We start from the raw sequence: 25,809 nt of genomic DNA on the forward strand, positions 1-25,809 counted from the left end.
CATTGTAAAGTGCTGCACTAAGAATACCCAGCCAGTTTCCTTCAGTATAAAGCACATCTGTTCCATTCATCTATTGAGGTCATTGGAATTCAATGAGGGGGTGTAATACTCCCATCAACTCATCATTTTTTTGAATGGGGCTTTGTTTAACTTAAATGCCGTGACATGCAGTTGCTGAATATAAATGACTAAATGAGAATTCTTCTCTAGTAGTTGCTAAAATAAGCCTCGGACCGTTTCTCAATGACGCAGCCTTCAAGGATATAAACAGGAAGACATTTTGTGAGAGAGTTGAAGATTATCCTATGTGTACGCTATACATATTAAGCTAGAGCCAGCATCTAAATAGCTTAACGGATCAGACGCCTTAAAGTTGGGATATTTAATTATAATCCAATACATTTCTTTATGCTAGCTGTATTCGTCATGGTATTGGATTTCTCCAGAATCACTTACCACACCTCTAGTTTGAGTGCAACTTAAAGAAAAAGTTTAACATTTTGGGAAATGTGCTTATTCGCTTTCTTGCAGGGAAAAGCATCCACTCAAGTCCGTATGGTAAATATGCTAGCCTGGCTCTGTTAAATTGTGACCAGTCCACCTACCAGTACCTCTAAAGCTCACTAATTAACATGTTATATCTTGTTTAATCTGTACAACAACTAAAGTGTAAAAGTGACAAGTTGTGGTTGTGTGCTGGACCATTTATTGGCCAGACCATTGATTAAAACCACATTATTATGTGTAATTTGGTTTTACAGGGTTTTTTGACAGATTGAAGCTAACGTTAATTACCAGATTTTTGCCACGTTTAGACAGAGCCAGGCTAGTTGTTTGTTTTCGCTAAACTAAACCAATCATTTACTGGCTGTTGCTTTAGATTAAGCGTACAGACATGAGTGGTACCGATCTTCTCCTCTAACACTCTGCAAGAAAGCTAATCAATTCAATATAATACCACTGAAGTCATATTGCACAAAATATGAAAAAAAAAACAAATAATAAATATTCTTTACTTTGTTATCAAAGGTGAGGTTGGAACTAAACCTTACTGCAACGGTCATGGAAACTACAGCACTGAAACCTGTGGCTGTGTATGTCAGCCAGGCTGGAAGGGACCCAACTGCACTGAACCCGTGTGTCCCAATAACTGCCAGGACCGCGGCCACTGCGTTGACGGGAAGTGTGAGTGCTTCCAGGGCTTCACCGGTGAAGACTGCACGATCGCGGTCTGCCCTGTGGACTGCGGAGCACACGGTCAGTGTGTGGGCGGTATTTGCATCTGTTCGGATGGTTTCTTCGGGGAAGACTGCTCTCAAACCCTTTGCCTCAACAACTGCCGCGGCCGTGGCCGCTGTGAAGACGGAGACTGCGTGTGCGACGAACCCTGGACTGGCTTCGACTGCTCTGAACTCATCTGCCCCAAAGACTGCTACGACCGTGGACGCTGTGAGAATGGCACCTGCTACTGCGATGAGGGATACACCGGGGAGGACTGTGGAGATCGCACCTGTCCCAACAACTGCCATGGTAATGGCTTCTGCGTAGATGGCCAGTGCGTCTGCACTGCTGGCTACAGTGGAGAAGACTGCTCTCAGCTCACCTGCCTCAACGACTGTAACGGCAGAGGTACGTGCTTCAACGGGATGTGTATCTGTGACACGGGCTATCAAGGCGAAGACTGCAGTCAGTTAGCTTGTCTGAACAACTGTAACAACAGAGGCCAGTGCATAAACGGACAGTGTGCCTGTGATGTTGGTTTCCAGGGAGATGATTGCGCAGAGCTTTCCTGTCCAAGCAGCTGCCTACACAGGGGACGCTGTGTTAACGGCCAGTGTGTGTGTGAGGAGGGCTTCGCTGGTGAGGACTGCAGCATCAGGACCTGCCCGTCCAACTGCTATGGCCGCGGCGAGTGCATTGGGGGACGTTGTGTGTGTCATGCAGGTTTCACCGGCGAGGACTGCGGTGAACTGAGCTGCCCTAACAACTGTCAAAACCGCGGCCAGTGCATCGATGGGCAGTGTGTTTGTGACGAAGGCTTTTCTGGTGAAGACTGCGGTCAGAAAGCTTGTCCCAATGACTGCCTAGCCCGAGGTTACTGTGTTGATGGCAAGTGCATCTGTCAGGAAGGATTCTCAGGAGAAGACTGCTCTGTGCTCGCCTGTCCAGATAACTGCAACAACAGGGGGCGCTGCATCAATGGAAAGTGCATATGTGAGAGTGGATATGAAGGAGACAGCTGTGTGGAGCTGAGCTGTCTTAACAACTGCCATGACAAAGGCCGCTGCATTAATGGTCAGTGTGTCTGTGATGAGGGATACATTGGAGAAGACTGCTCAGAAGGTAAGAAACTCTGCTCTTGTGCAGAAATACACACAAAAAAAGGATTTGGCAGTTTACAAACCCTGAAAGTTTCCATGTGTTAACTAGATGTACTATAAAAACCAATCCAGTGACGTAATTTCCTTGTATTCTCAAAATGCACTCACCACTCATCTTGAGAGAAACTATTTTAGTGAATTTAAAAGAGGTTTTTGGTTTGGGTATTGCCGTTGTCTGCACTTTGTTCGCACTTTTTTGGCAGTTCTTCACACCACAGCCAGATGTAGCTCTGGAGTTTGCATTAGCTCTGTATGGTGAATACTCGGTGATTGAAGGCACAAGAAACTGTCCAAGACAACAGCCTCAGCAGAGTTCTTTTGCTTTCGTTTTTTCCAGTGTCTCCTCCAAAGGATCTCACTGTTGGCGAGGTCACCTCTGACACAGTGGACCTGTCCTGGAACAACGAGATGTTGGTGACGGAGTACCTTGTGACATATGTGCCCACAATTCCTGGTGGTCTTCAGCTGGAGTTCACTGTGCCGGGAGACAAAACCGCTGCCACTGTCAGAGAGCTTGAACCTGGCATGGAGTACCAGATCAATGTCTACGCTGTTCTGAGCAACAAGAGGAGTGTCCCTGTCAGCGCGAGGGTGGCCACAGGTTGTTTCCAGGCTTGTTTACTGCGAATTCCTGTAGAAAAAAGTTCATGTGGCTAAGCTATCGATGGTAACTGTTTTGTGATTATTTTTGTTTCCATCCTTCCAGACCTTCCCCAGCCAGAGGGCTTAAGATTCAAATCAGTGAGAGAGACCTCAGTGGAGGTAGTGTGGGACCAGCTGGACATCCCCTTTGATGGCTGGGAGATCTATTTCCGCAACACGGTCAGTCTGCCCATCTCTTTTGAAGGCCTGCCCAGGATTTTATTATCCAAGAGGGGGAAAAATAGAGAGGTGATAAGCTATGCCAGTTTATTGAAAGTCTCAGCAAAACATGGATTTATTTCAGTGCTAACCATTAAAATTGCTTTGACATATGGAAAACCCCCAGTGAGTAAAAGTCTGGATGTCACAGAACTGCGGGTAAATCTGCTGCTCAGAATTCCAGCCAGTAATTCTTTGAAAATAAATTACTGTGCCAGCTGATAAGTCAGAGGCCTAAAAGTTTTGCAGTTACTGCAGAGTTGTTACTCATTTAGGGGATAATGTCTTTGGTGTTTTATTCACTTGTGCTTTGTATTGCCACTGATGGAAGTGACGTCAGTTCAGTTCAGTTATGTACCAGAAGGTAAAAACGTTCCATAAGTGAACTTAGGTATAAGCATAGAGACTTGAAATGGGTAGAAACAGCAAGCTAAGGTTTGTCTGAAGAAAATCTCAGTGACAACAAGACTCCAGCTGCTTCCAGCCAACAAATAGTCTGAACACAACTTGTGTAGAAACAAATATTAAGGTTAAATTATGGCTGATTCGACGGATATGAGAGTAGTATCGATCTTCCCATCTTTCTCTCGGCAAGAAAGAAAATAAGAATATTTCCCAAAATGTCAAACTATTTTTTAAATTCAATTAAAATAAGCTTGCAGTGGCTAAATAGCAGCTGGGTGTAAACTGGACTTTGTAGTGTAATTAAGACTACCGCAGTAAGTGCGTGTAAACGTGTTGTCTGATTTTCTGTCGTAACCTGATTTTCTCACAGTAATCTGGTCTTGTGTGGGTAAGTCTTTAACAGGATATTTAACCTTAGTTTTTGCTAATGTGTCCTTGCAGAAGGAAGAAAACGGAAAAATCGCAAGCACTCTTCCGTCCTCTCAAAACAAGTTTTTCCAGTCAGGACTTGGACCAGGACAGGAGTATGAAGTCTCCATCAACATCATCAAGAACAACACCAGAGGACCCCAAACATCTGAAAAATTCACTACCAGTGAGTTTCAGGCTTTAAATAAATATCTTCTTAGCACACAGATTATTTAGAGTGAAGTGGTGAGATCATATATGATAAAAACCGTCCAGTTTTGTACCAAAGAAAGTATCCATTTCAGATGGTATGTCGTTTTCTTGCTGTGTCTGGCAGATATTAGTAGTTTGGTGAGATGAGTAACAGGAAATCCCTGCTGGCTCTCCACAGTTCCATCTAACAGATTTTAGCTAAAGAGTAATTACTCAGACACATTGACTCTCAGCCTAGCATAACATGGTAATAGTATTTTTTTCCTTCACTAAATCTTGCTCGTAGCTCCTGTCCTCTGCTTTTATAGCAGTGTTACTCCATACATTATGTTCTGAAATGCTTCCAGTTGCTTATGCAATCGACATGGCACGCAAGCCCAAACAACTCTCATTGTGCATGGAATATCCATTTAGTTTACAAGTCTGTGTTGGACTCTCACGGTATCACACCATTTCATTACTGATGTCATGTATTTGTGTAGGCTGAAACTAGACACAGCTCCCAGAAATGAATGATAGAAGTAATGTTAAACCTCTCGTAGCCTTTTACCCCCAGAGGCTCCAAAACATTGAGAAAAGATGTTTCCTCCACATGTGAACACAGGAGATTTGTCAGGTAGTAAACACAACGTCAGAGTGAAAGGGAATCACGTTATATTTCATGAAAACCTTTTCCCTTGATGATCCACATTATTGCTTTGTCTTAAGAGAGAGCCAAGTTGAGTCTTAAAAGGGCTGTTTTTTGTACCAGAGATTGACGGCCCCCAGCAGGTGGAGGTGAAGGATGTGACAGACTCCTCGGCTCTGGTTGGCTGGTCTCAGCCGGTGGCTCCTATTGACAGAGTTACCATGTTTTATGGGCCCAGCTCCGGCCTGTCAGATGAAACCATCGTGGAGATCTCCCCACCAGACAAGCAGTACAGCATTGACGGTCTGAGGCCAGACACTGAGTACAAGGTGTCGCTCATCTCCAGGAGTGGAGACATGAGCAGTGATCCTGTCACCACCACATTCGTTACAGGTAGGCTTGTGATTGCAGATTTCGCTTTATATTCTCATTTATTTGAAAGCTGCATGGTTTCAATGACAAACAGGTCAAATGTTTTGATAAATACTGAAGAGATGGTGATATTCAGTGTATTTCATTTGTTTTTCAACAAATTCCATGAAAAGACCAAAACCAACTATGAATGTACTAACAAGTTGTCTGTCTGTGTATATAGAGCCTGAAATATCTTCTTTCTCTGTGCCATAGACCTCCATTGTTGACCAAAAATCTATTACAAACACATGGAGTTGCACAGGATGACATGTTCATTTATTACTGTAGTTTATTTTGAGTCACACATACACCGTCCTGCTCACCCAAATACTCAATACAACGCCTATTTTGGAGTAAGCTGCAGCTGAAAAATAGTCCCCAAAAAATGCACAATTTCCTCATGTTTGAGTAACATTTGTAGAGCTGCGATGAGGGATACATCAGGGAGGAATTTGGAGATCGCACCTGTCCCAACAACTGCCATGCTGTAAATTATTGAGTAAAAGAGAACAAGTATTTGTGATGCATTTTTGAAGATTTAAGTCTTCACTGGAAACATTTGGGCTTTGGGGCTGTGCACAAGTGACCCAATTTCCAGTAGTAATAGCCATAATAATACGTTCAATGTCTCTGTATAAATCTAAAGTTTGTGGTCAGAGGGTTGATTGTCCTAATATGATTATAAATGTGTTTACGGTAGACCTGGATGCCCCCACGGACCTGCAGGCTGTGTCCCAGACAGATGACAGCATCACTCTGGAGTGGACCAACAGTAAAGCTGATGTTGGCAGCTATCGGGTCAAATACAGTCCCATCTCTGGAGCGACTCATGGTGAGGAACTGCTCCCACGGGGACCAGGAGACACCACAAAAGCTACTATCACTGGTAAGGGTCAAAGAGACAAACATTTTTAAGGACGACCACACACTGCTTGTATTAATATTTCCACATGGTAATTTTCCTTCTATCCCTCTAAATGTCAGGGCTAAAGCCGGGGACAGAGTATGGGATCGGTGTTACTGCCGTGAAGAATGAGAGAGAGAGCCTCCCTGCTACTACAAATGCAGCAACTGGTGAGAGAAGCTGCTGAGCAGCTGTCAAAACAGTCGCCCCTTCACGACACCTCACACATACACGGACAAGTTTGTTGATACAAATTGGGTGAAGAAATGAAACTAATGGGGGGAACAGTCATTTATATTGAGAATGCAGCAGAAGTGAAGAAAGAATTTTGCAGTCAGTTATGCACTTAATTCTTCTTCTGTCAGACCTCGATCCTCCCAGGGATTTCAAAGACGTCGAGTCCACAGAGACCTCCCTTACCTTGAGATGGCAGAAACCTCGGGCCAAGGTTGGCGCCTACAGGCTGGTGTACGTCTCCAGAGATGGGCAGGTTGAGGAGGTGGAGATCCCTGCTACAGCGACTAGATATGTCTTGTCCAACCTGACTCCTGGAATGAGCTACACCATCACTTTGACTGCAGAGAGGGGTCATAAGAAGAGCACACCTGTCATCCTTCCTGCATCTACAGGTGGGTAGGGAACAATTCTGCCACAGTTCAATCTTAGAATAAATGATGAGGGAAAAAACGTTTAGTTATTCAGCATGTGCTGTTACGTCCCCCAAATCATCCTTACGGAAAGGAACTTCGGTTAGACAGTCAATTGTTTAGATTTTGAAGTTTAAAAGTGTTTGTTCGTCATTGTAAATCCATAAGGATTAACTTGGTATATTTTAAAAGAATGCACACCAGAAATAACCTTTGGGGTTTAGAGTTAGAAATTAGATGACTTTGGAAATAAAACGAACACGTTGAAAATGAGATCACACCTACATGATGCTCTCTTCACCTGTACCCTTTTGTTTTTCCTGTAGCCTCTTTCACGTTTTATTTAGCAGACTCAGACGACCGTGAGCTAACGACTCCTACAGCCTCAGAGGACAATGTGATTAGCTTTGTGTATTTAGACCCCTCTGAGTCCCAGTTGTCTGGGACGGAGCCTGAGGATGAGCTTGGAACGATGTCCGTCTCAGGCATCACGTTTGATGGGTTTGACCTCTCGTGGACACTTAAGGCTCACAGTGTCTATGATAGTTTCGTAGTAGAATATAAAGACACGCTGGAATTATGGGATGTGAGAGAAGTCCAACTTCCTGGTGATGCCACTGGCTCTAAAATCCAAGACCTGAAGGCATCGACAGAATATCAAATTAAACTTTATGGAATAACCAGTAGCCAGAGATCTGCGCTACTTGAAGCTGTTGCAATCACAGGTATAAGATTCTCTTTTAGTCTGAATGTTTATTAGAAACTTTGTCCTGTAGTTTTTTTACAGAACAAATTTCCACTGAAGGATTAATTTGATAGAGGTCAAATTGCTAGATCAAAATAGTGATTTGATTTGCATGCTGCTATTTTTCTCATTGATAATATTTTTTATTACAATCATCTGCATAACCTTTGGCATGAGACAGTATGATGACAAACCCATCAGAGATGATTGTACTTTCACAAAATACTCATTGTCACCTGATTCCACATGGGATCTGACAAGGCTTCAGTACTGTGGCAAAATGTTGCTTCCTGAAATCCAAATACATAAAGAAATCTACTGTGGGAACTCTGTCCCGAGTCATTAATACCTTTCAGAAACAAAGGGTTACAGTACACTGGCTGTCCCGATTTCTTCCTGCATTTGAGTATTTAAATGCAACCATTTTGCTGTCTGAAAGCCTGTGTCACTAATTCCATCAGCATCATTCATCGTCTTGTCCAATCCCATTTACACAATTAAATGATTTTCTAGGCAGTCAGAGAAAATTACACCGTGCGTCACTCGCATGTCAAACAAGTGACTCAACAGTCTTTATTTAGGACTGCAGCAACACAATGGCTGTGCATGGCTTCATCATCTGTTTGAAGACAACTGTGTACTTCCACTCTGGTGGACTACTCAGAGACCTTCAAAAATTAATGACACTAACTCAAGTGACATTAATTCCTTAGCTGTTGCTTTATGATATAAACCGTGGTCCTGGAAAAACTGGAATAAAAGGAGACGGGAAAATGATGAGATCTTTGCAGGAATTAGGCAGAAAAAGAACATAACTTAATGCTGAATTATTTGATTTGAATTATAAGTATGTTCTGTTCTTATTTGAAACCAATTTCTTCTTCACAGGTTCTTTTTCAGTCCTCAGCAGAGCCGGTAACAAATTCATTCTCTAACCTGCTTTTATTCACTGTAGCACCCAAGCCTACCTCTTCAGATGTACTGAGCATCAAAGATACCCCAACCACCCCACAGTCTGCCCTGGATACTGAAGCAGTTCAAAACTCTGATCCCCCCCATCCTCTAAACACTGAGGCTCCTTCCTCTTCTGATACTGGTGTGCTGAGATCCGGGGCTGAGCCTGAAAGCTCAAACCTGGACGTACTGGGGGACCTCACAGTCAATGTTACCTCCACTAGTCTAAGCCTGGCTTGGTCGGCGCCTGACCAGGTGTTTGACAGCTTTTTGGTGGAGCTCAGTGCTCCGTCAGGGGTGACACAAGGTCATGTGACCACACTGCCAGGAAGTGTGAGGAAGGCTGAAATAGAGGGTTTGTCCCCCTCTACACACTATAATATTACATTGCAAGGGCTGGTGGAAGGGAAGTCCTCTTTACCTCTCAAAGGTTTTGCTACTACAGGTACATGGAGCGTATATTTCTTTTTCAAGGCTTTCAGCACAATCCATCATCACATCCATTTGTTTTTATCTTCTAAATATTTCTGAATGGCTGCATGGTACTTTTTTTCTCCTTACAGATGGTTAATGTTTTATTGTAAAAGACAATCTTCCTTTCATCCCTTATTTTCTGTTTCTTAACCTCTGACTATTTATGGTAGAGTGTTGGGGCCACAAAAAGGTCATATTTTGAGAAAAAAGTTGTAATACTTCAAGAACAATGTTTAAATTATTAGAGAAAATCTGTGAAACTATATTTTTTTATATATACATACATATAGGTCCTGGTCATAAAATTAGAATATCATCAAAAAGTTGATTTATTTCAGTAATTCCATTCAAAAAGTGAAACTTGGATATTTTATTCATTCATTATACACAGACTGCTATATTTCAAATGTTTTCATTTAATTGTGATGATTAAAACTCACAACTAATGAAAATCCCAAAATCAGTATCTCCGAAAATTAGTATATCATAAGAATACAAAAAAAGGATTTTTAGAAAAGTTGGCCAACTGAAAAGTATGAGCATGTCCAGCACTCAATACTTAGTTGGGGCTCCTTTTGCCTGAATTACTGCAGCAATGCGGCGTGGCATGGAGTCCATCAGTCTGTGGCACAGCTCAGGTGTTATGAGAGCCCAGGTTGCTCTGATAGTGGCCTTCAGCTCTTCTGCATTGTTGGGTCTGGCGTATCACATCTTCCTCTTCACAATACCCCATAGATCTTCTATAGGGTTAAGTTCAGGCCAGTTTGCTGGCCAATTAAGAACAGGGATACCGTGGTCCTCAAACCAGGTACTGGTAGCTTTGGCACTGTGTGCAGGTGCCAAGTCCTGTTGGAAAATGAAATCTGCATCTCCATAAAGTTGGTCAGCAGCAGGAAGCATGAAGTGCTCTAAAACTTCCTGGTAGACGGCTGCGTTGACCTTGGACCTCAGGAAACACAGTGGACCAACACCAGCAGATGACATGGCACCCAAACCATCAGTGACTGTGAAAACTTTCCACTGGACTTCAAGCAACGTGGATTCTGTGCCTCTCCTCTCTTCCTCCAGACTCTGGGGCCTTGATTTCCAAAGGAAATGCAAAATTTACTTTCATCAGAGAACATAACTTTGGACCACTCAGCAGCAGTCCAGTCCTTTTTGTCTTTAGCCCAGATGAGATGCTTCTGACGCTGTGTCTTGTTCAAGAGTGGCTTGACGCAAGGAATGTGACAGCTGAAACCCATGTCTTGCATACGTCTGTGGTGATTCTTGAAGCACTGACTCCAGCTGCAGTCCACTCTTTGTGAATCTCCCCCACATTTTTGAATGGGTTTTGTTTCACAATCCTCTCCAGTGTGCGGTTATCCCTATTGCTTGTACACTTTTTTCTACCACATCTTTTCCTTCCCTTCGTCTCTCTATTAATGTGCTTGGACACAGAGCTCTGTGAACAGCCAGCCTCTTTAGCAACGACCTTTTGTGTCTTGCCCTCCTTGTGCAAGGTGTCAATGGTCGTCTTTTGGACAGCTGTCAAGTCAGCAGTCTTCCCCATGATTGCGTAGCCTACAGAACTAGACTGAGAGACCATTTAAAGGCCTTTGCGGGTGTTTTGAGTAAATTAGCTGATTAGAGTGTGGCACCAGGTGTCTTCAATATTGAACCTTTTCACAATGCCCTAATTTTCTGAGATACTGATTTTGGAATTTATTAGTTGTCAGTTATATTCATCAAAATTAAAAGGAATGAACACTTGAAATATATCAATCTGTGTGGAATGAATGTATACATTATACAAGTTTTCACTTTTTTAATGGAATTACTGAAATAAATCAACTTTTTGATGATATTCTAATTATATGACCAGCACGTGTGTGTGTGTGCGCGTGTATGTGTATATATATATATATATATATATATATATATATATATATATATATATATGTATATATGTGTGTGTGTGTGTGTATGTATGTATGTATGTATGTGTGTGTATGTATGTATATATATGTGTGTATGTATGTATATATATGTGTGTATGTATGTATATATATATATGTGTGTATATATATATGTGTGTATATATATATGTATATATATATGTATATGTATGTATATATGTATATATATGTATATGTATATATATATGTATATGTATGTATATATGTGTATATATGTATATGTGTGTATATATATATATATGTATATGTATATATGTGTATGTATATATATATATGTGTGTATATATATATATGTGTGTATATATATATATGTGTATATATATATATGTATATATATATATATATGTATATATATATATATATATGTGTATATATGTGTATATATGTATGTGTATGTGTATATATATATATGTATGTATATGTGTATATATGTATGTATAGATTAAATTTGTAATGTTTCTAGATTGAAATGGTAATATTTTGAGAAAAGTTTGAAATTTTAAAAAACAAAGTTGCAATATTTTAAGATTAATGCAAAAACATTCAAGTCAACTTCAACTCGTCAACATTTTTCTCAAAATAAATAACATTTCCAAATTCACTGAAATATTCCAACTTTTTTCTAAAAATAATTTCTTGTAATTTTGCAACTTTATTTTCTTATTAGTTTTATTGCCACAATTCTGAAATTATTTTTTACCAAACTGCAGTTCAGATACTGTCGTACTTACAGCGCTGAATAATGTGCCTTGAAAAGTAATTTTTGCATATTTTTACAGTCCATCTTGCCATCAGTTGACCTCTGTGATCTGTCTATCTACCAGAGGAGCTGAAGCCCATGGTGATGAACCTCACCATCTCTGACATTACATGGGACGGCTTCACTGCGTCCTGGAGCCCCACGGGTGGGGAATATGACAGCTTTGTCATTGAGGTAACAAACTTGGAGAATTTCGCAGAGAGCCAGAACCTCACTCTCTCGGGAGATGCTTTCAGCCTGGGCATCTCCGGGCTGAATCCCAACACCAGCTACATGGTTGGCCTGTTTGGGATGTATCAGGGCTCCTTCCTTGAACCCGTGTACACTGAAGCCACCACAGGTACCTGCAACTTGCAGCGTTGCAGCGTTTTGTCCTCTAGCTCTTTAATATTCTTTCTTTCCTTTGATTTTTGACTTTCTCTTTCAGTCGGTATTTGTGAAGCATACACTGACACTAGAACCTCTGTAGTCCCACTCACAGTGGAGCATCCACACAGCTCGCTGCATGAAACGAGAGCAACATAATAACCTAATTCCTGTTTTGTCATCACTGTCCAACACCCTGACCACAGAGTACTGTACTGCTTCATCTTAACCCACATGCCATGAGCCATTCTTTACCCTCCAGCCACTGTTTCTATCTAGCTGAGAGAGGGCATGGTGATGCGCACCAGTGCCGTATCACTGAGCCAAGCAAACGCCACTCAAATGTTTACCCTTACCCCGAACTGCTCCCTCCATCCCAGTTACCAAAGTGCATGAAGCCCCCCCACCCCCACCCCCACCATCCCCTGCATCGTGGTGAAGTTTGATGCTGATGTGCTGCAATGATTGCAAAAGCAAACCAATAACTTCCACCCTCACACGCCCGTCACATCATGCGTGACCATCTCATTTCATCCCATCAAACCTCATTCAGTATATAATTGATTAACCTTGAGCGATCATTTGCCCATGGATGTGTAAGAACTCAAATGGGGACTGTAGTGACATTTGAGATCTGTTCGTTTGTGTGAATGGCACCGACGTAGTTTAGTTTTGTTATTTTCACTGAACGTCAAAGTAAATATCCTCCATTTCCTTTTGAACTACTAGGTGGCAAATGATTAAATCTTCTTGTCGTTATCAAGGTAAAAAGCTAATAATAAATAATAAAGCTAATGAGGTTAACAGTAATGCCACCTCGTGTTACATCTGAATGATGCCTAAATTGTCTTCTGCATGTTTGCATACAACTGAATATTTCTCATTGCATGTAAAGAAATTTGTTTTTATAAGTTAGACTTTCTCTGCAGCTGTCTTACTGTGCTTTGAATTGCTGTGATGCTAACATAATGCAGAATTTACCCTTACTGCTAACAGATCAACCTCATGATCCGATCTTGCTCCATTTACGTAAAGAGTCTTTTAGTCCTATTATATTTCTTCCTTCGCCACATTTTTACATTTTAATCAACACTTGCAGGCCAGTAATCTTCAGCTATTACTATGAAGGCTTTTGTGTTTTTCTCCCCTTGGCATTACATCTAATTATTTCATGTTTTTCATAAAAGCAAAAGGCGTAATTGGTTTAAAATGCAAGCTGCTAAGTTAATTGTACAAAATTTTTATGCAAAAATATATGCATGTATTTAATCTTTTATTAAGCCACTCAGACAATCAGGAATTGCAAGTGGGTGGTGGTGAGTGTTCTGTAACACTACACACATTTTATATGATAATTCAAACCAACCAGATACCAATAATTGATTACATCTATCAGTATATGTTCTGCAAAATGGTTTTGATGAAAGTCTAATAATGATTTCTCTCTTTAGTGAATCAACCAGTGGTTGGCAAACTATATGTCTCAAACTTAACGTCAGAGAGCTTTTCAATCGTCTGGAATGGCACTGAAGGAGAATTTGATGGTTTTATCCTGGAGATAATTGATTCTGATTGGCTGATGGAGTCAAAGGAATATAACATATCCAGCAATGTAACGTCCCATGACGTCACAGGGCTCAGGCCCAGCACTGACTATGTAGCCTACCTCTATGTGACATACAAGGGATCCCGAACAAGTGCTGTCAGTATTGTTGCATCAACAGGTATTATGATTTTGTGTATTTGTCATTAATCTTACAAAAAATAGGATTATCTATTAGCTTTTAAATATTCTTCAGTTGTTATCTGCTCTGTAAAGTTGACTTGGGCCTGTGTGCATACATGGCTTTTCTATTTTCATAAATGAACGCATCTTATATTTTCTCTCCCCTGTAGCTGAAGAGCCTGATTTGTCCAGGCTAGTTGTTTCTAACATTACCTCAGACAGATTTTCTCTGTCGTGGCGGACAGGAGAGAAGGCTTTTGATAACTTTATAGTAGAAGTCAGAGAGTCTGCTTTGCCCTCGCAGGCAATGGGGCGCGCTCTGCCTGGAGACGTGCACTCCACAGTCATGGCGGGGCTCAAAGCGAGCACAAGTTACAACATAAAGCTGTACGCCAGCGCTGGTGGCCAGAACACACAGCCCCTATTTGGTGTAGCTACAACAGGTATCACATGACATGCATTTTTTGGATACTGCATGTACGAACAAGCACATTGTAATTTACCAGTACAACATAACTGAAAGGAAATGTTCTTTTTCTGTTCAGAGGATGTCCCACAGTTGGGACGCATATCTGCTTCATCTGTGAGCCCCCATAACCTCAGCTTGTCCTGGAGCACTGTGTCAGGCCACTTTGATGGCTTTGTTGTCCGGGTCAGTGACCCTGAGCAGCAGTCTGATACGCTGGAGTTCAGACTACCCGGTGAAGCTCGTAACATTACGATCTCTAACCTGATGGATGCTACAGGCTATGATATTGAACTATACGGTATCTCTCATGGGCGCCACACTCCCTCTGTGTTAGCCCACGCAGTCACAGGTACTACGTATTTTTCTCATATCTTAAACCCTCATCACTTGTAGCTGTAAATGTAAATAATTTGTGTTTTTAAAATTTAAGAGACTTTTGGAAAAACCTTTTAATGGATTTAAGTACCCTCTGGGGAAATTTGTCTCCTGTCAGAATAATATACCAAAATAACTCACATTTATTGCAGTTTGTAACAATACCTGTTATCTACGGGTACAAAGCCTGAAAACCATTAAGAGCAAATTTGACACGCATCATTAGCACCTACTGTTCTCACAATGTAGTAGCATTTTAGTGCATGTAACCATTTGATTTATTAACCCCAAGGAGGTCAGAAATGTTGACATGTTAACTGTGGCATGCACTATATTTTTTCCTTTTTATATTATATAAACGTCTTTGGGAGAGCAACCATCTTTTGTTATAAGCTTTGACAGCACAAGCGTAAAATTTTAGTTTACATATGCTGTAGATTTATTTTATCTAATAATAATGTACCCAAAGTAAAAGTACAGAAGTATTAGCATCAAAATATAATTAAAGTAAAAATGTATATCCCTGTAGAGAGCCTTTCCCTAATATTGTCAGAAAGTAAGATGACATACTGACTCACATTTCCAATGTTGCGAGATTTCAGAGCAAAACTGAAGTTTCTGGTTAAACAAAAAGGTTTAAAATACCAGAATTACCCTTTAAGTACAGTACTTGAGTAAATGTACTTTTCACCACCGGATAAAGAGCTGGCATTGATTATACTTTGCCTTTACAAACAGAGTTGCCACTTGTCTGGAGGGCACCCATAGAAATGTCAGTAGAAGACATCAGGCTAAAAGCTAAGACGCAGGACCACTAATGAACACTAGAAGTCTTGAGTTCTATCTATTTTCTACCGAAGACGTTTTTGTCTTCACATCTTGTGATGCATGTCTTCTAATTGTCTTGAGCAGCATCTTTGTGTTATTGTAAGGACTCCCGGCATTGATGGTTTTGTTCCAGACAGTAAACCAAAGTCCAAGCTTGAAATTTCTCTTTAGAAACCTTTGGGCGAGGAAAGAGAGGTTGCATCCATTTTATCAACAGTCTGTTGTAAAAATATTTAAAGCACTGTGATGCATGCCAAATATGCCCATAATGTGTTTTGGCTTTGGAATTTGGAATAAACTGATCACCTCACAGGAAGAACAGATTTTGCTTTTGCAACCATTGCACACATTATCCTCCTAATGGAATCTTGTTCCCTCTCACAAAAATACACCCAAAAATCAAAACCCACTCCCCTCCAGCTCCTTTGCCTAAAGTGGAAAACTTGACCATTTCCAACATAACCCCCTACGGCTTCCGTGTGTCTTGGGAGGTGAAGCAGCAGCTGCAGCAGGAGGAATTAGCACCCTCTAGTGGCGGCTTCAGCCATTTTCACATAGTGGTGACAGACTCTGGCTGGCTGCTGGAGCCTCAGGAATTCACTGTGCCAGGAAACCAAACTCACCTGGACATGTGGGGCCTTATCACCGGCATAGGCTATGAGGTCAGGCTGACCGGGGTGTCAGAGTCGGGGCTTCTCTCTCGGCCTCTGACTACAGTGGCTGTGACAGGTACCAGTCAGTGCACTGCAAGGCCCCTCGCCTTTCTAAAAAAGTGCACTTCCTTAATTTGTTGCAACTACTGTACATATATAATCGATAAACTTTATGATCCAATTCTGAAGTTTCACCATCACAACCTGGCTTGTCTGTAAACGGCATGATTATTTTGATAATCATGCTTTTGGTATAATTTTAAAAAATGCGAAGTTTCCGTAAGATATAATTTAACAACATTGAGCTTGAGTTTTGGTAAACCTTGGTTAATGCCATGTTTTGATGGTGAGGCTTCAGCTGAGTATTGTAATCTAACCCTAACTTTTTATAACACTTTCCCAGAATGAGCTCACTCTTCTTTTAAGAGTTTTCTTGGTATGCAGCTTCGTCACCGGGAGGACGAGATGTGGAGCTCCCGTCTGTTTCTTCTTACCTCCAAAATATGAGCGAACATGTTTGTTTGTTTTCATATTTTAAAATGTGTTTTCCTTCAGATTTCTGATTGGAGCTACATGCACAGATGTTTACAGACATCTTTTTTTTAAAGTTACCTCCACCATGCTGCTACCTTTTCATGCTGGTTAATCGATCTGGCTGAAACTCCAGTGAATGGATACAGACCAATGAGTAAAACAAAAAATTATCAAAAGTAGGAAAACACTGATAATCAACAGGACATTCTGAGCATGAAATGTCAGTTGATTTAACCTCTAAGCTAATTTGTTTCATTGCAATGCACTGAATGCATCAAGGCTGGCCTTGAAGACGCATGGGGACCTCGTCTCAACCTGCTGAAATCCCTCCAACAGCTCTGTTATTGAATGTGAACCCGTTAACTGACAAAAATAAACACTTACAAAAAGCATCTTGTCATTTTAATTCACTCAATCTTGCGGCCTTTGTAGCCCGTGTGCTGTGTTTTTGACTTGTTTACACTAACGGACGCCTGAGCATGGCAGATCGGAGGTGGTGGACAGAAAGGCCTTCAGGCTGGAATGTAACCCTGTCTGCCACCTGGAAACCATCTTGCCTGATTGCTGACTTCTTCCAAACTGATGTCTTTGGCCATCTCCCTGAAGTTGATGAATCAGGCTGGGAAAACTCCAAATGTACTGCAACGTTATGTTTCCTTGTCTAATCAGAGGCTGAGCCGGAGGTGGAGCATCTCTTTGTCTCGGACATCACAGCTGATGGTTTCCGTCTGTCGTGGACTTCTGACGAAGACATGTTTGACAGATTTGTGATCAAAATAAGAGACGGCAAAAGATTAGCCCACCCTCAAGAGTACAGCGTCCGTGGCGATGAACGAACCAAGGTTTTAACTGGACTCATGAGTGGCACTGAGTATGAAATCGAGCTTTATGGTGTCACATTGGACCAACGCTCCCAACCTATTACTGGGGTTGCTCAGACAGGTATAAAAAGTGTTATACTAACTACTAAACTTACTTTTTTGATATGTGACATCTGCTGTCAGAGAAATGAAACCACAGCCCCACTAATCATCTTTTATTTATTTGTATAGGCTTAACTCCATGTCTGACTCCTAACGGAAAATGGACTTTTGGGAAACATTTCTGGAGTTTAATTTGAATCCCTTAAGCTCACAGTTTTCTTTTTTTTTTTTCACTTTTTTTCTGCTTTCCTGTCTGCTCTCTGCTAGGCCTGAGCACTCCAAGGGGACTTCACTTCTCTGAAGTGACAGACTCCTCAGCCGTTGTTCACTGGTCCATGCCTCACTCTCATGTGGATAACTATCGTATCACCTATGTGCCCTTTGAAGGAGGTAAGAAGTCGATCAGTGTTATTGCATTGCAATAGTTAATTGCTGGTTTAAATTTAATTTACAACTTGTATTTACCTTTGAATTTAGAATTTACCTTTGAATTTAGTTACACAGTTTAGTTTACAACATATAAAGTTATCATAAATTATCTTAATAAATTATTAGTTTAGGTGAATTTTAGCCTCTGTAGTGATGTGGCGCCGGTTTGTCCACCACTTTGGTCCGGGTTAAAATATGTTGTCTGTCAGATGATTGCTAGGAACTTTTGTGTAAACATTCATGGTCCCCTGAGGATGAATCCTAATGACTCTTATGATCCTCTGACTTTCTCTGTAGCGCCACTATGATGTTGACATTTTTGGTTTTTAGTTAAATGTTTTAACAACTTTTATAGGGATTGCCATGAAATTTAGTACAGAAAGGCATTCCTACCTACCTCAAGATGAAATGTAAGAGTTTTGGTGATCCTTTTAACTTTTTATGCAGCGCCATCATCAGGTCAGAATTGGATTTTGTCCAATACTTTACTTTAAATTATGACCAAATACTTGCAAAACTGACAGTCTCATCTGCCTTACTTTGTGTTTAGCGCAAACAGGTGAATGTTAGCATGCTGACATATTAAATGTATATTGTGTTATACTAAGATAGTGAACATTGGAAACATAACTTACCCAACATCAGCATGTTACAGCCTTTGTGTGTGCAGAAGCCACATTTTGTTTTCTGTCCTCTACAGGAAGCCCGATGGCACTGACTGTGGATGGCAGCGTGTTTGAGGCTTTGCTGCCCAATATGACTCCTGGCAAGACGTACCGTGTGACCGTGAGTTCTGTGAAGGGTCTGGAGGAAAGTGACCCCAGCACTGACACTGTAACCACAGGTTGGCTTTCTTCGTCTCTTACGCAACACTCTGTCTCAGTCCTCCTGACCTGTAATAACGTTAGTCACTTTATAGAAAACTGAATTGAAGCCGTTTCTCTTGACCGCGTCTTCCTGTTTGTGCCCCTCAGCTTTGGACAGACCTCGGGTCCTGACTGCAGTTAATGTCACAGACAGCTCAGCCCTGTTGGTATGGCAACCGTCCGTGGCCACTGTCGATGGCTACGTCATTACTTACACTGCTGATTCAGGTGTGTTTGTGTTCTTTGTCTCTGTATTAGCCCTTAATTTAGACAAGAAGCACAATTAGTTCATCCATCCTATGTCTATTGGCCATCCTGCTTTCCTTCCACAAGCTATCAGGGCGGGTACGAATGACTTTGACTGTGTGGTTTGATTTATTGGTGTGACTGTGCCTTGTCTTGCAGTGTCCCCCGTGGTGGAGCATGTTTCTGGGAACACAGTGGAGTTCGAGATGGGCTCCCTGGTTCCAGGAACCCACTACACAGTTGGAGTACACGCGACGAAACAAGCTCAGAAGAGCGACTCCGCTGTCACTGAATTCACCACTGGTAGGCTGAGACTTGTCAAAGAGTTCTGACCCTAAACAAAATGTATATATGTAGATTTTTTTATTGAATGATAAATCTACAGTGTGACATTGTGTTTTCAGATGTGGACCCTCCTCGTGATTTGACCGCTGTTAACATTCAGATTGACAGTGCGACCCTCACGTGGAAACCTCCGCAGGCTGCTGTCACTGGTTACACACTCACCTTCTCCTCTGCTGATGGTATAATCAGGGTATGTGCATCCTGGTGGTTTTTGTAGTTTAAACAAAAAAAAGAAAAAAACTGAGTGCATGAATTCAGCGTTACTGACGACCATTTTCCAAAGCATGCCACAAGGTTTTGGATTGATTTTCGAACTTCTTGGCAGCCAATCTTTTCAGTTCTTACCAACAGGGAATGGCAATCAATTAAAAACTTTCTTCTTGGTGCATTTAAGGAAACTCAGACATCAGAGATCTACTTTTAAAGACTTCATTGCAAGAAATTTGTTTTACATCGTCTGTTTGTCTTCTAGGTCTGATTTTTTTGTCACCATAGCTCATAAATGCAACAAGCATGTCAACTTTACCTTATGTATTATTAATAAAGCAAAAATATTTAATGTTTAATGTTTCGAGTCTTCTCTAGTTGTTTTCCATGCAGCAGTGAAAAAATATAAACCAGTGGCTCTAAAACAGTGGTGTTCTTTGATAAAATGGTTAGCAGTGATGCAAAATGTGCACATTTTGTAGTTATATCTCCAGAATGGTTTTGCTCTTTGTTAATGCTTTGTGTTAATATGTGTGTGCATGGATTCAGGAAGTGGTGCTGAGCCCGACAGCATCCTCCTATAGCATGGCTCAGCTATCTGGCTCTACAGAGTACACTGTCAGACTGCAGGCCATCGCTGGAGCCCAGAGGAGTAGCCACGTGCACACAGTCTTCACTACCAGTAAGGACAAAAAAAAAACAAGCAAGTTTGTTTATCAGGTGTGTGTGTGTGTTGCCTAAAATCAACATTAACTAGATTTTCTGGTACTTTTTCAGCAGTGAATCTGGTTATGGGTTACGCAACAGCTAACGCAAATTCCTTTCAGTGAATTTGATATTCCACCTGTGCTTATTTTTCATTCTGTCTGAGCTGCTCCCGATGGAAAAACCTTTTTTATTTTTCCCTCCTTTCCTTTCTTTCCAAGGTCCCTACTTACTTGCACGATATGGTATACTCTCTTGTGCTTCTTTTTATATAACGGAGAGAGATGTGTCCTCTGAGGTCTCTTAAGATTATGTCTTTTTAATATGTGCTTCTAGTTGGACAGTTGTACAGAAGCCCTAAGGACTGTGCTCAGATTTTATTGAATGGAGAGACGACCTCTGGTCTGTACACCATGTATGTGGGAGGAGAGGAGAGCCAGCCCATCAAGGTGTACTGTGACATGACCACAGATGGCGGAGGGTGGATGGTAAGTAAATCAACCTGCTGGAATCCAATTAAAGGACGTTTTAAAGCATAATTCACATTGAACAGGAGAACCATACTAGTTACAAAACACCTGTTTTTCTACTGATAGACGTCTCCACAGTGACCTTGGCCTGCGCTTGTTTTGATTATCTTGAAGCTGTTGTGACACTCATGATAGTCGGTCCTCCTCAGGTTTTCCTCAGACGCCAGAATGGAAAGCTGGAATTCTACAGGAACTGGAAGAACTACACTGCTGGCTTCGGTAACATGAATGATGAGTTCTGGCTGGGTAAGAGCACTCGTCTTCTAGTCTTAACTCACATTGCCTCTTACTCAGTCCCTTCTAAACTCACACATATTAAATTATTATAGGTCTCTCCAATCTCCATAAAATTACAAATTCTGGTCATTATGAGCTGCGAGTTGACTTGAGGGACAACGGGGAAACAGCCTACGCTCTGTACGACAGGCTGACGATTGCAGAGCCAAGAACACGCTATAAAATCTACATCGGAGCGTACAGTGGAACAGCAGGTACGTACTATTTTAAGGACTAATTCAACATTCTTTTGCTTTTTAGCAGATAGTTAGATGAGAAAAAGGATACCACTCATATCTGTCAAAGAAAGATTAAGGTACATCAGATAAGCCAGTTCGCTTAGCTTTGCATAAATCAAAAATCCAACTACCAGCACCTCTAAATTTCCTTTTTCAAAATTTTATATTTAGTTTGTTGTATCTTCTTCTGGCCAAGAAATAGTCTGGCACATGACCCTTTATCAAAAACAAACATTGTCGTTGTTACACTTAACACAGTATTTGTGTAGATTAAATAAAATAGATATTTATGTGTTCTAGGGCTGAAACGATTCATTCGATTACTAAAAAGCAAATTCTTTGCATCGAGGCTTTGTTTAATCCATATAACTATACAGCACATGGACATTCATTACTGTCGCACATCGTGTTTACGCTGTGTGAACACGACGTGATTATGATGGTGCTGTTGCAAAGTGGAGGAAGAGAGAGAAAATAGCGAGGGACGAAGAAGGAAGTGTCCAAAGTTTGGGATTATTTTTAAGCTAAAAGAAAACGACAACTCTGTAATGTTACTGTCCACCATAAAAGAAACTTATATGGCCTAACGTCACCGGAACAGCACGACGGCATCTGATCAGAAAGCTCCAGTTGTTATGCCGAGAATTGCATGCACCTCCAAATACTGCTTTTAAACGCTATAATATCCCTTGTGGGATTCATCATTGGTGACTACATTAAACACACAGATATGAGATTTGAACCAATCTTCTTATTTAACTCTCTGCAAGAAAATGAATAAGCATATCTCTTAGAATGTTGAACTATTCCTTATAAGTAACGACCGGCTAACTTAATATAAGACACTGTCTTTAAATAAGCTCAAACGTTCACATACATGAAAACATGAGCTGTGTTTTCTGGGCTTTACTGTCAATATCTTTACCAGGGGACTCCATGACGTACCACCAGGGTCGACCCTTCTCCACCTATGACAATGATAATGATATTGCTGTCACCAACTGCGCCTTGTCCTACAAAGGTGCCTTTTGGTATAAAAACTGTCATCGCGTCAACCTCATGGGGAAATATGGCGACAACAGTCACAGTAAGGTATGTAAACAGTTTCCACACATTTCATAAAATCTCTGATTATTCTTTTCTCGTTCATGGAAAGATTACTTTTTCTCCCACTTTGTTTCATTTGCAAGACATTTGCAACCTCAAACAATGAGAAAAAAAAACTTTCTGGGAAATTAACACATTCACATTTATTCATCTTTCATATGTTGATGGGTTTATTTGCAGCTCCGTTGCCATTTTGAGTCTTATATAATGTCCATTGTTTTAAGATGTCAGTTTTTAGACATCTGCTAAAAACTATGTAACAGCTTTTTAAAATTCCTGCAAATAATTATTCGCCAGTGGTCCTTTGTCAGGGGAGCTATTTTAGCTTTTTTTACTTGCTAAATATCTGTCACTTCCCTTTACTCTTCAAGAGAAATTACAGAGTACCAAACAGCTCATATCCATTTTCTATGCACATGTGAAAAATGTAATTGTAGTCTAATTATAGTCTAATTATTATTCAATAACTTGTATGTTTTGTCAATTTCATATTTTTATATTTATATATTATGTCTATGGTTACGCACCAAAACAAATTCCTTGTAAGTGTAAAAACATGTGAGTGATCTACATCAGATGTTCCACACTCTCTAACATTATGTAACTGCTTTGATGTGATAAAGAAACAGACCAGATTTTTCCAGTAAAATTCCCTCCATGTCCGTGAATTGGCGGATGTATAGTTTAGGGAAAGATGATGTGCTATGTATTCGATGTCTCACTGTTGGAGTCTCTCTCTTATGATTTGCATTTTGTTTTTCTGCAGGGGATCAACTGGTTCCACTGGAAAGGCCACGAACACTCAATTGAATTTGCAGAGATGAAGATTAGACCAGCCAACTTCAGAAATTTTGAGAGCAGAAAAAAACGATCATAGACTCGTGAACCCCTCCTCGTCTACACCTCATCTCCGTCCCCCATGAACTTCTGTCTTCCATCATCCTCACTCAGATCATTCTCTAAAATACACACAAAGACAATCACACTGAATGTAATTCAGTTCTGGCTGCGAGAAATGAACCTGGTTAATTTTACACCAAAGAACCAAACAATTAGCCGTTTTTTTTTATGTAGCCATCCCAATTCGGCACAGTTGTGTATGTGTGATTATATTTCTGTGTTCCCACATTTTGGGTTCCAAAAGAAAGTAGCAGTGAGTTTTTGATTGAGTGTGAATGGACATACAGTACATGTGTTATTGGGACCAAACATTTGTAATCGTATGAGAAGTAATTGTAAAATTTAAATGGATGGAAATGTGGATGTATCCACTGAGACCGTAACTTGTCAAAGGCACATAGTCACAAGGCGTCAGGCTGCCCACGTCCCCTTTAAGTAATGGAAAGTTCATTCAGTGGCATTCTATGCTGATTTAGATAAATTCCTTAGTTATTGACAATGATAAATTATATAAAATAACACAGTAATGAATATAATTTAGCCACTGATCTAATTTAAATGTTCTTTACTTATTTTGATTGGAAAGAAATCTGATGCTCTGCAGCCTTCAATACAAATAGAAAAATTTGTTTGATTTTATAAATTTACACCTCCACTCCAGCAGATGGCAGTGTTTACTCTCCATGCAATGCTGGTTAGGGAATTTATAATGTACTATATGTATCTGGTTGTCTGGTGCTACTTAGGAGTATGTTTTACAGAATGACAATTAAGTATCAAATATTCATTATGCATGGAATGTGCAGATCTTGAAAAGTCTTGAAGCTTTGAATTGTCTTCCCTCTCTTCCCTTGTTGTGGACTGTAACAAACAAGGAAGCTCAGAGCAAGTGTCAGTTTGAGCAAAAACTAAGATTAAGTAATTATTTTTTAATTGGTTAATGCGTCCATCAATTTTTTGCTGTTTTTCTTGGTCCAGATCTCGTTAATTGATTATCCATAATAGGAATTAGTTATATACAGCTGGGAAGTACAGTCATAAATGTCAATAAATTCATGTTCCTAATAAATAATTGTAGGCTTATTATTGCATGGCCATGACAAAGGAATTAAATAGTATTTCTTTGTGGTATTAAAAAGTCTTCCATTGAATTTTGTTTAGAAACCCTGTTATTACATGTTTGATATCAGAAAATATTCTCCGGTTTAAATAAAAAATTATTAATTAACTTAAAGCCCGTCGTCACTTAGAAAAGGTTTTCTGGTGACTTTTGAACCAAGGCTTGGTTTAATGCATGTTTAGTAAAAGTCTTTTATACACCTGTTAGACACATACTTTCTTGAGTGCGGCCTAATATTTCTGTGCCAGGGTCTCTTCACTGTTCCGAAGTTGAGGCTAAAATCACTGTTATCTTTCTTTCTTTCGTCTTTCTTTTGCAACTGGAGCCTTTTTTGTACAAGCCACACAAGGTTTCATAATCAGTATCTTTCTACACTTGTCAGTAAATCCATTAATTAGGTCAAACTCTTCCAGATCTAAAGTGAAACAGTTCCACTCATCGCATATAACAAGGGTGGACTTTGGTGTTTGAAGACTTGCCAACTTCTTAAAATCCTTAAATAAGAGCCTTAAACGAGGGATCATTTTAATTAAATATGGCTGATCTACGTGCCCTACTTCAGGTTGTGTTTGGCTTGCAAGCAGTAGGTAATTTAAGTCTTTCAACATCAGGCAGGTGACCTAGTGATTACTCCCCAACCTTGGCAGCCTGGATCATTCATCTTGATCTGCAGCCCACCTCAGTGTCCTCTCTGCCCCCTCTGGCACTGTTTGTTGTTGTGCAGCTCACCTTAATGGGCACATTTTGGCCTCTAGCATCCGATACTCCCAGAGACCCGTCAGACCTTAGACTGAATGTTTCGTCTAGTCACGATCACAGCAGTCGATTCTGAGTATTCGTGCCTAGATCAACCTCCGTGTGTTCAGAGAAGCCTGACACACTCAGCTGTTGAGGTTTTAGGATGTTGGAACATTTAGTTTCAATATGACAAAGAGGAATGGAGAGATACTAGATGTCGGCTGGCGGAAAGCAGGGACTTTTCCACATGTACTGTTGACTTGGATTTCTATCTGCATTTTGCCAAGATCAAATTTCATCCTGAGACATCTCTAAATAAGAACTTGGAGGTCTTAAGTCAAGTGTCCTTGTAATATAGCTCTAAACAGTACCAGTGATAGGGGTCCTCAAGTAAAAGCTTTCAAGTGATCTTCCCCTTAGCTTTTAGGAACAGATACTTCCTGATGTCACGAGGTAAGATAAAAGCCGGTAACAG

The 25,809-nt window shown here is 40.6% G+C and overlaps 1 protein-coding gene across 5 annotated transcripts in view; it reads left to right on the forward strand.

Moving 5' to 3' along the window:
- The window catches only part of zmp:0000000846 (tenascin), a 45,297-nt gene extending 20,495 nt beyond the window's left edge, over positions 1 to 24,802 (forward strand). For 2 of the 5 annotated variants that reach the window (XM_038733994.1, XM_038733993.1), the window contains 27 exons: positions 1,030 to 2,343; positions 2,719 to 2,982; positions 3,088 to 3,203; positions 4,089 to 4,242; positions 5,020 to 5,289; positions 6,011 to 6,196; positions 6,295 to 6,384; positions 6,580 to 6,843; positions 7,188 to 7,586; positions 8,562 to 9,005; positions 11,817 to 12,092; positions 13,570 to 13,842; positions 14,015 to 14,287; positions 14,390 to 14,662; positions 15,937 to 16,245; positions 17,373 to 17,645; positions 17,894 to 18,016; positions 18,756 to 18,899; positions 19,030 to 19,149; positions 19,327 to 19,470; positions 19,572 to 19,702; positions 20,269 to 20,401; positions 20,761 to 20,912; positions 21,104 to 21,200; positions 21,284 to 21,445; positions 22,398 to 22,561; positions 23,343 to 24,802. In XM_038733994.1, coding sequence (XP_038589922.1) covers positions 1,030 to 2,343; positions 2,719 to 2,982; positions 3,088 to 3,203; positions 4,089 to 4,242; positions 5,020 to 5,289; positions 6,011 to 6,196; positions 6,295 to 6,384; positions 6,580 to 6,843; positions 7,188 to 7,586; positions 8,562 to 9,005; positions 11,817 to 12,092; positions 13,570 to 13,842; positions 14,015 to 14,287; positions 14,390 to 14,662; positions 15,937 to 16,245; positions 17,373 to 17,645; positions 17,894 to 18,016; positions 18,756 to 18,899; positions 19,030 to 19,149; positions 19,327 to 19,470; positions 19,572 to 19,702; positions 20,269 to 20,401; positions 20,761 to 20,912; positions 21,104 to 21,200; positions 21,284 to 21,445; positions 22,398 to 22,561; positions 23,343 to 23,453 — 6,659 coding nt within the window. In that variant the 3' untranslated portion in view covers positions 23,454 to 24,802. The remainder of the gene's footprint in view (positions 1 to 1,029; positions 2,344 to 2,718; positions 2,983 to 3,087; positions 3,204 to 4,088; positions 4,243 to 5,019; positions 5,290 to 6,010; positions 6,197 to 6,294; positions 6,385 to 6,579; positions 6,844 to 7,187; positions 7,587 to 8,561; positions 9,006 to 11,816; positions 12,093 to 13,569; positions 13,843 to 14,014; positions 14,288 to 14,389; positions 14,663 to 15,936; positions 16,246 to 17,372; positions 17,646 to 17,893; positions 18,017 to 18,755; positions 18,900 to 19,029; positions 19,150 to 19,326; positions 19,471 to 19,571; positions 19,703 to 20,268; positions 20,402 to 20,760; positions 20,913 to 21,103; positions 21,201 to 21,283; positions 21,446 to 22,397; positions 22,562 to 23,342) is intronic. The other 3 variants (XM_038733995.1, XM_038733996.1, XM_038733997.1) reach the window with 3 other exon arrangements.
- The last annotated feature ends 1,007 nt before the right edge of the window (positions 24,803 to 25,809 follow it).

The sequence above is a fragment of the Micropterus salmoides genome, unplaced genomic scaffold (assembly GCF_014851395.1).
Source record: "Micropterus salmoides isolate LMB-PRFRI ecotype aquatic unplaced genomic scaffold, ASM1485139v1 Ms_hic_scaffold_20, whole genome shotgun sequence".
NCBI classification, from domain to species: Eukaryota; Metazoa; Chordata; class Actinopteri; order Centrarchiformes; family Centrarchidae; genus Micropterus; species Micropterus salmoides.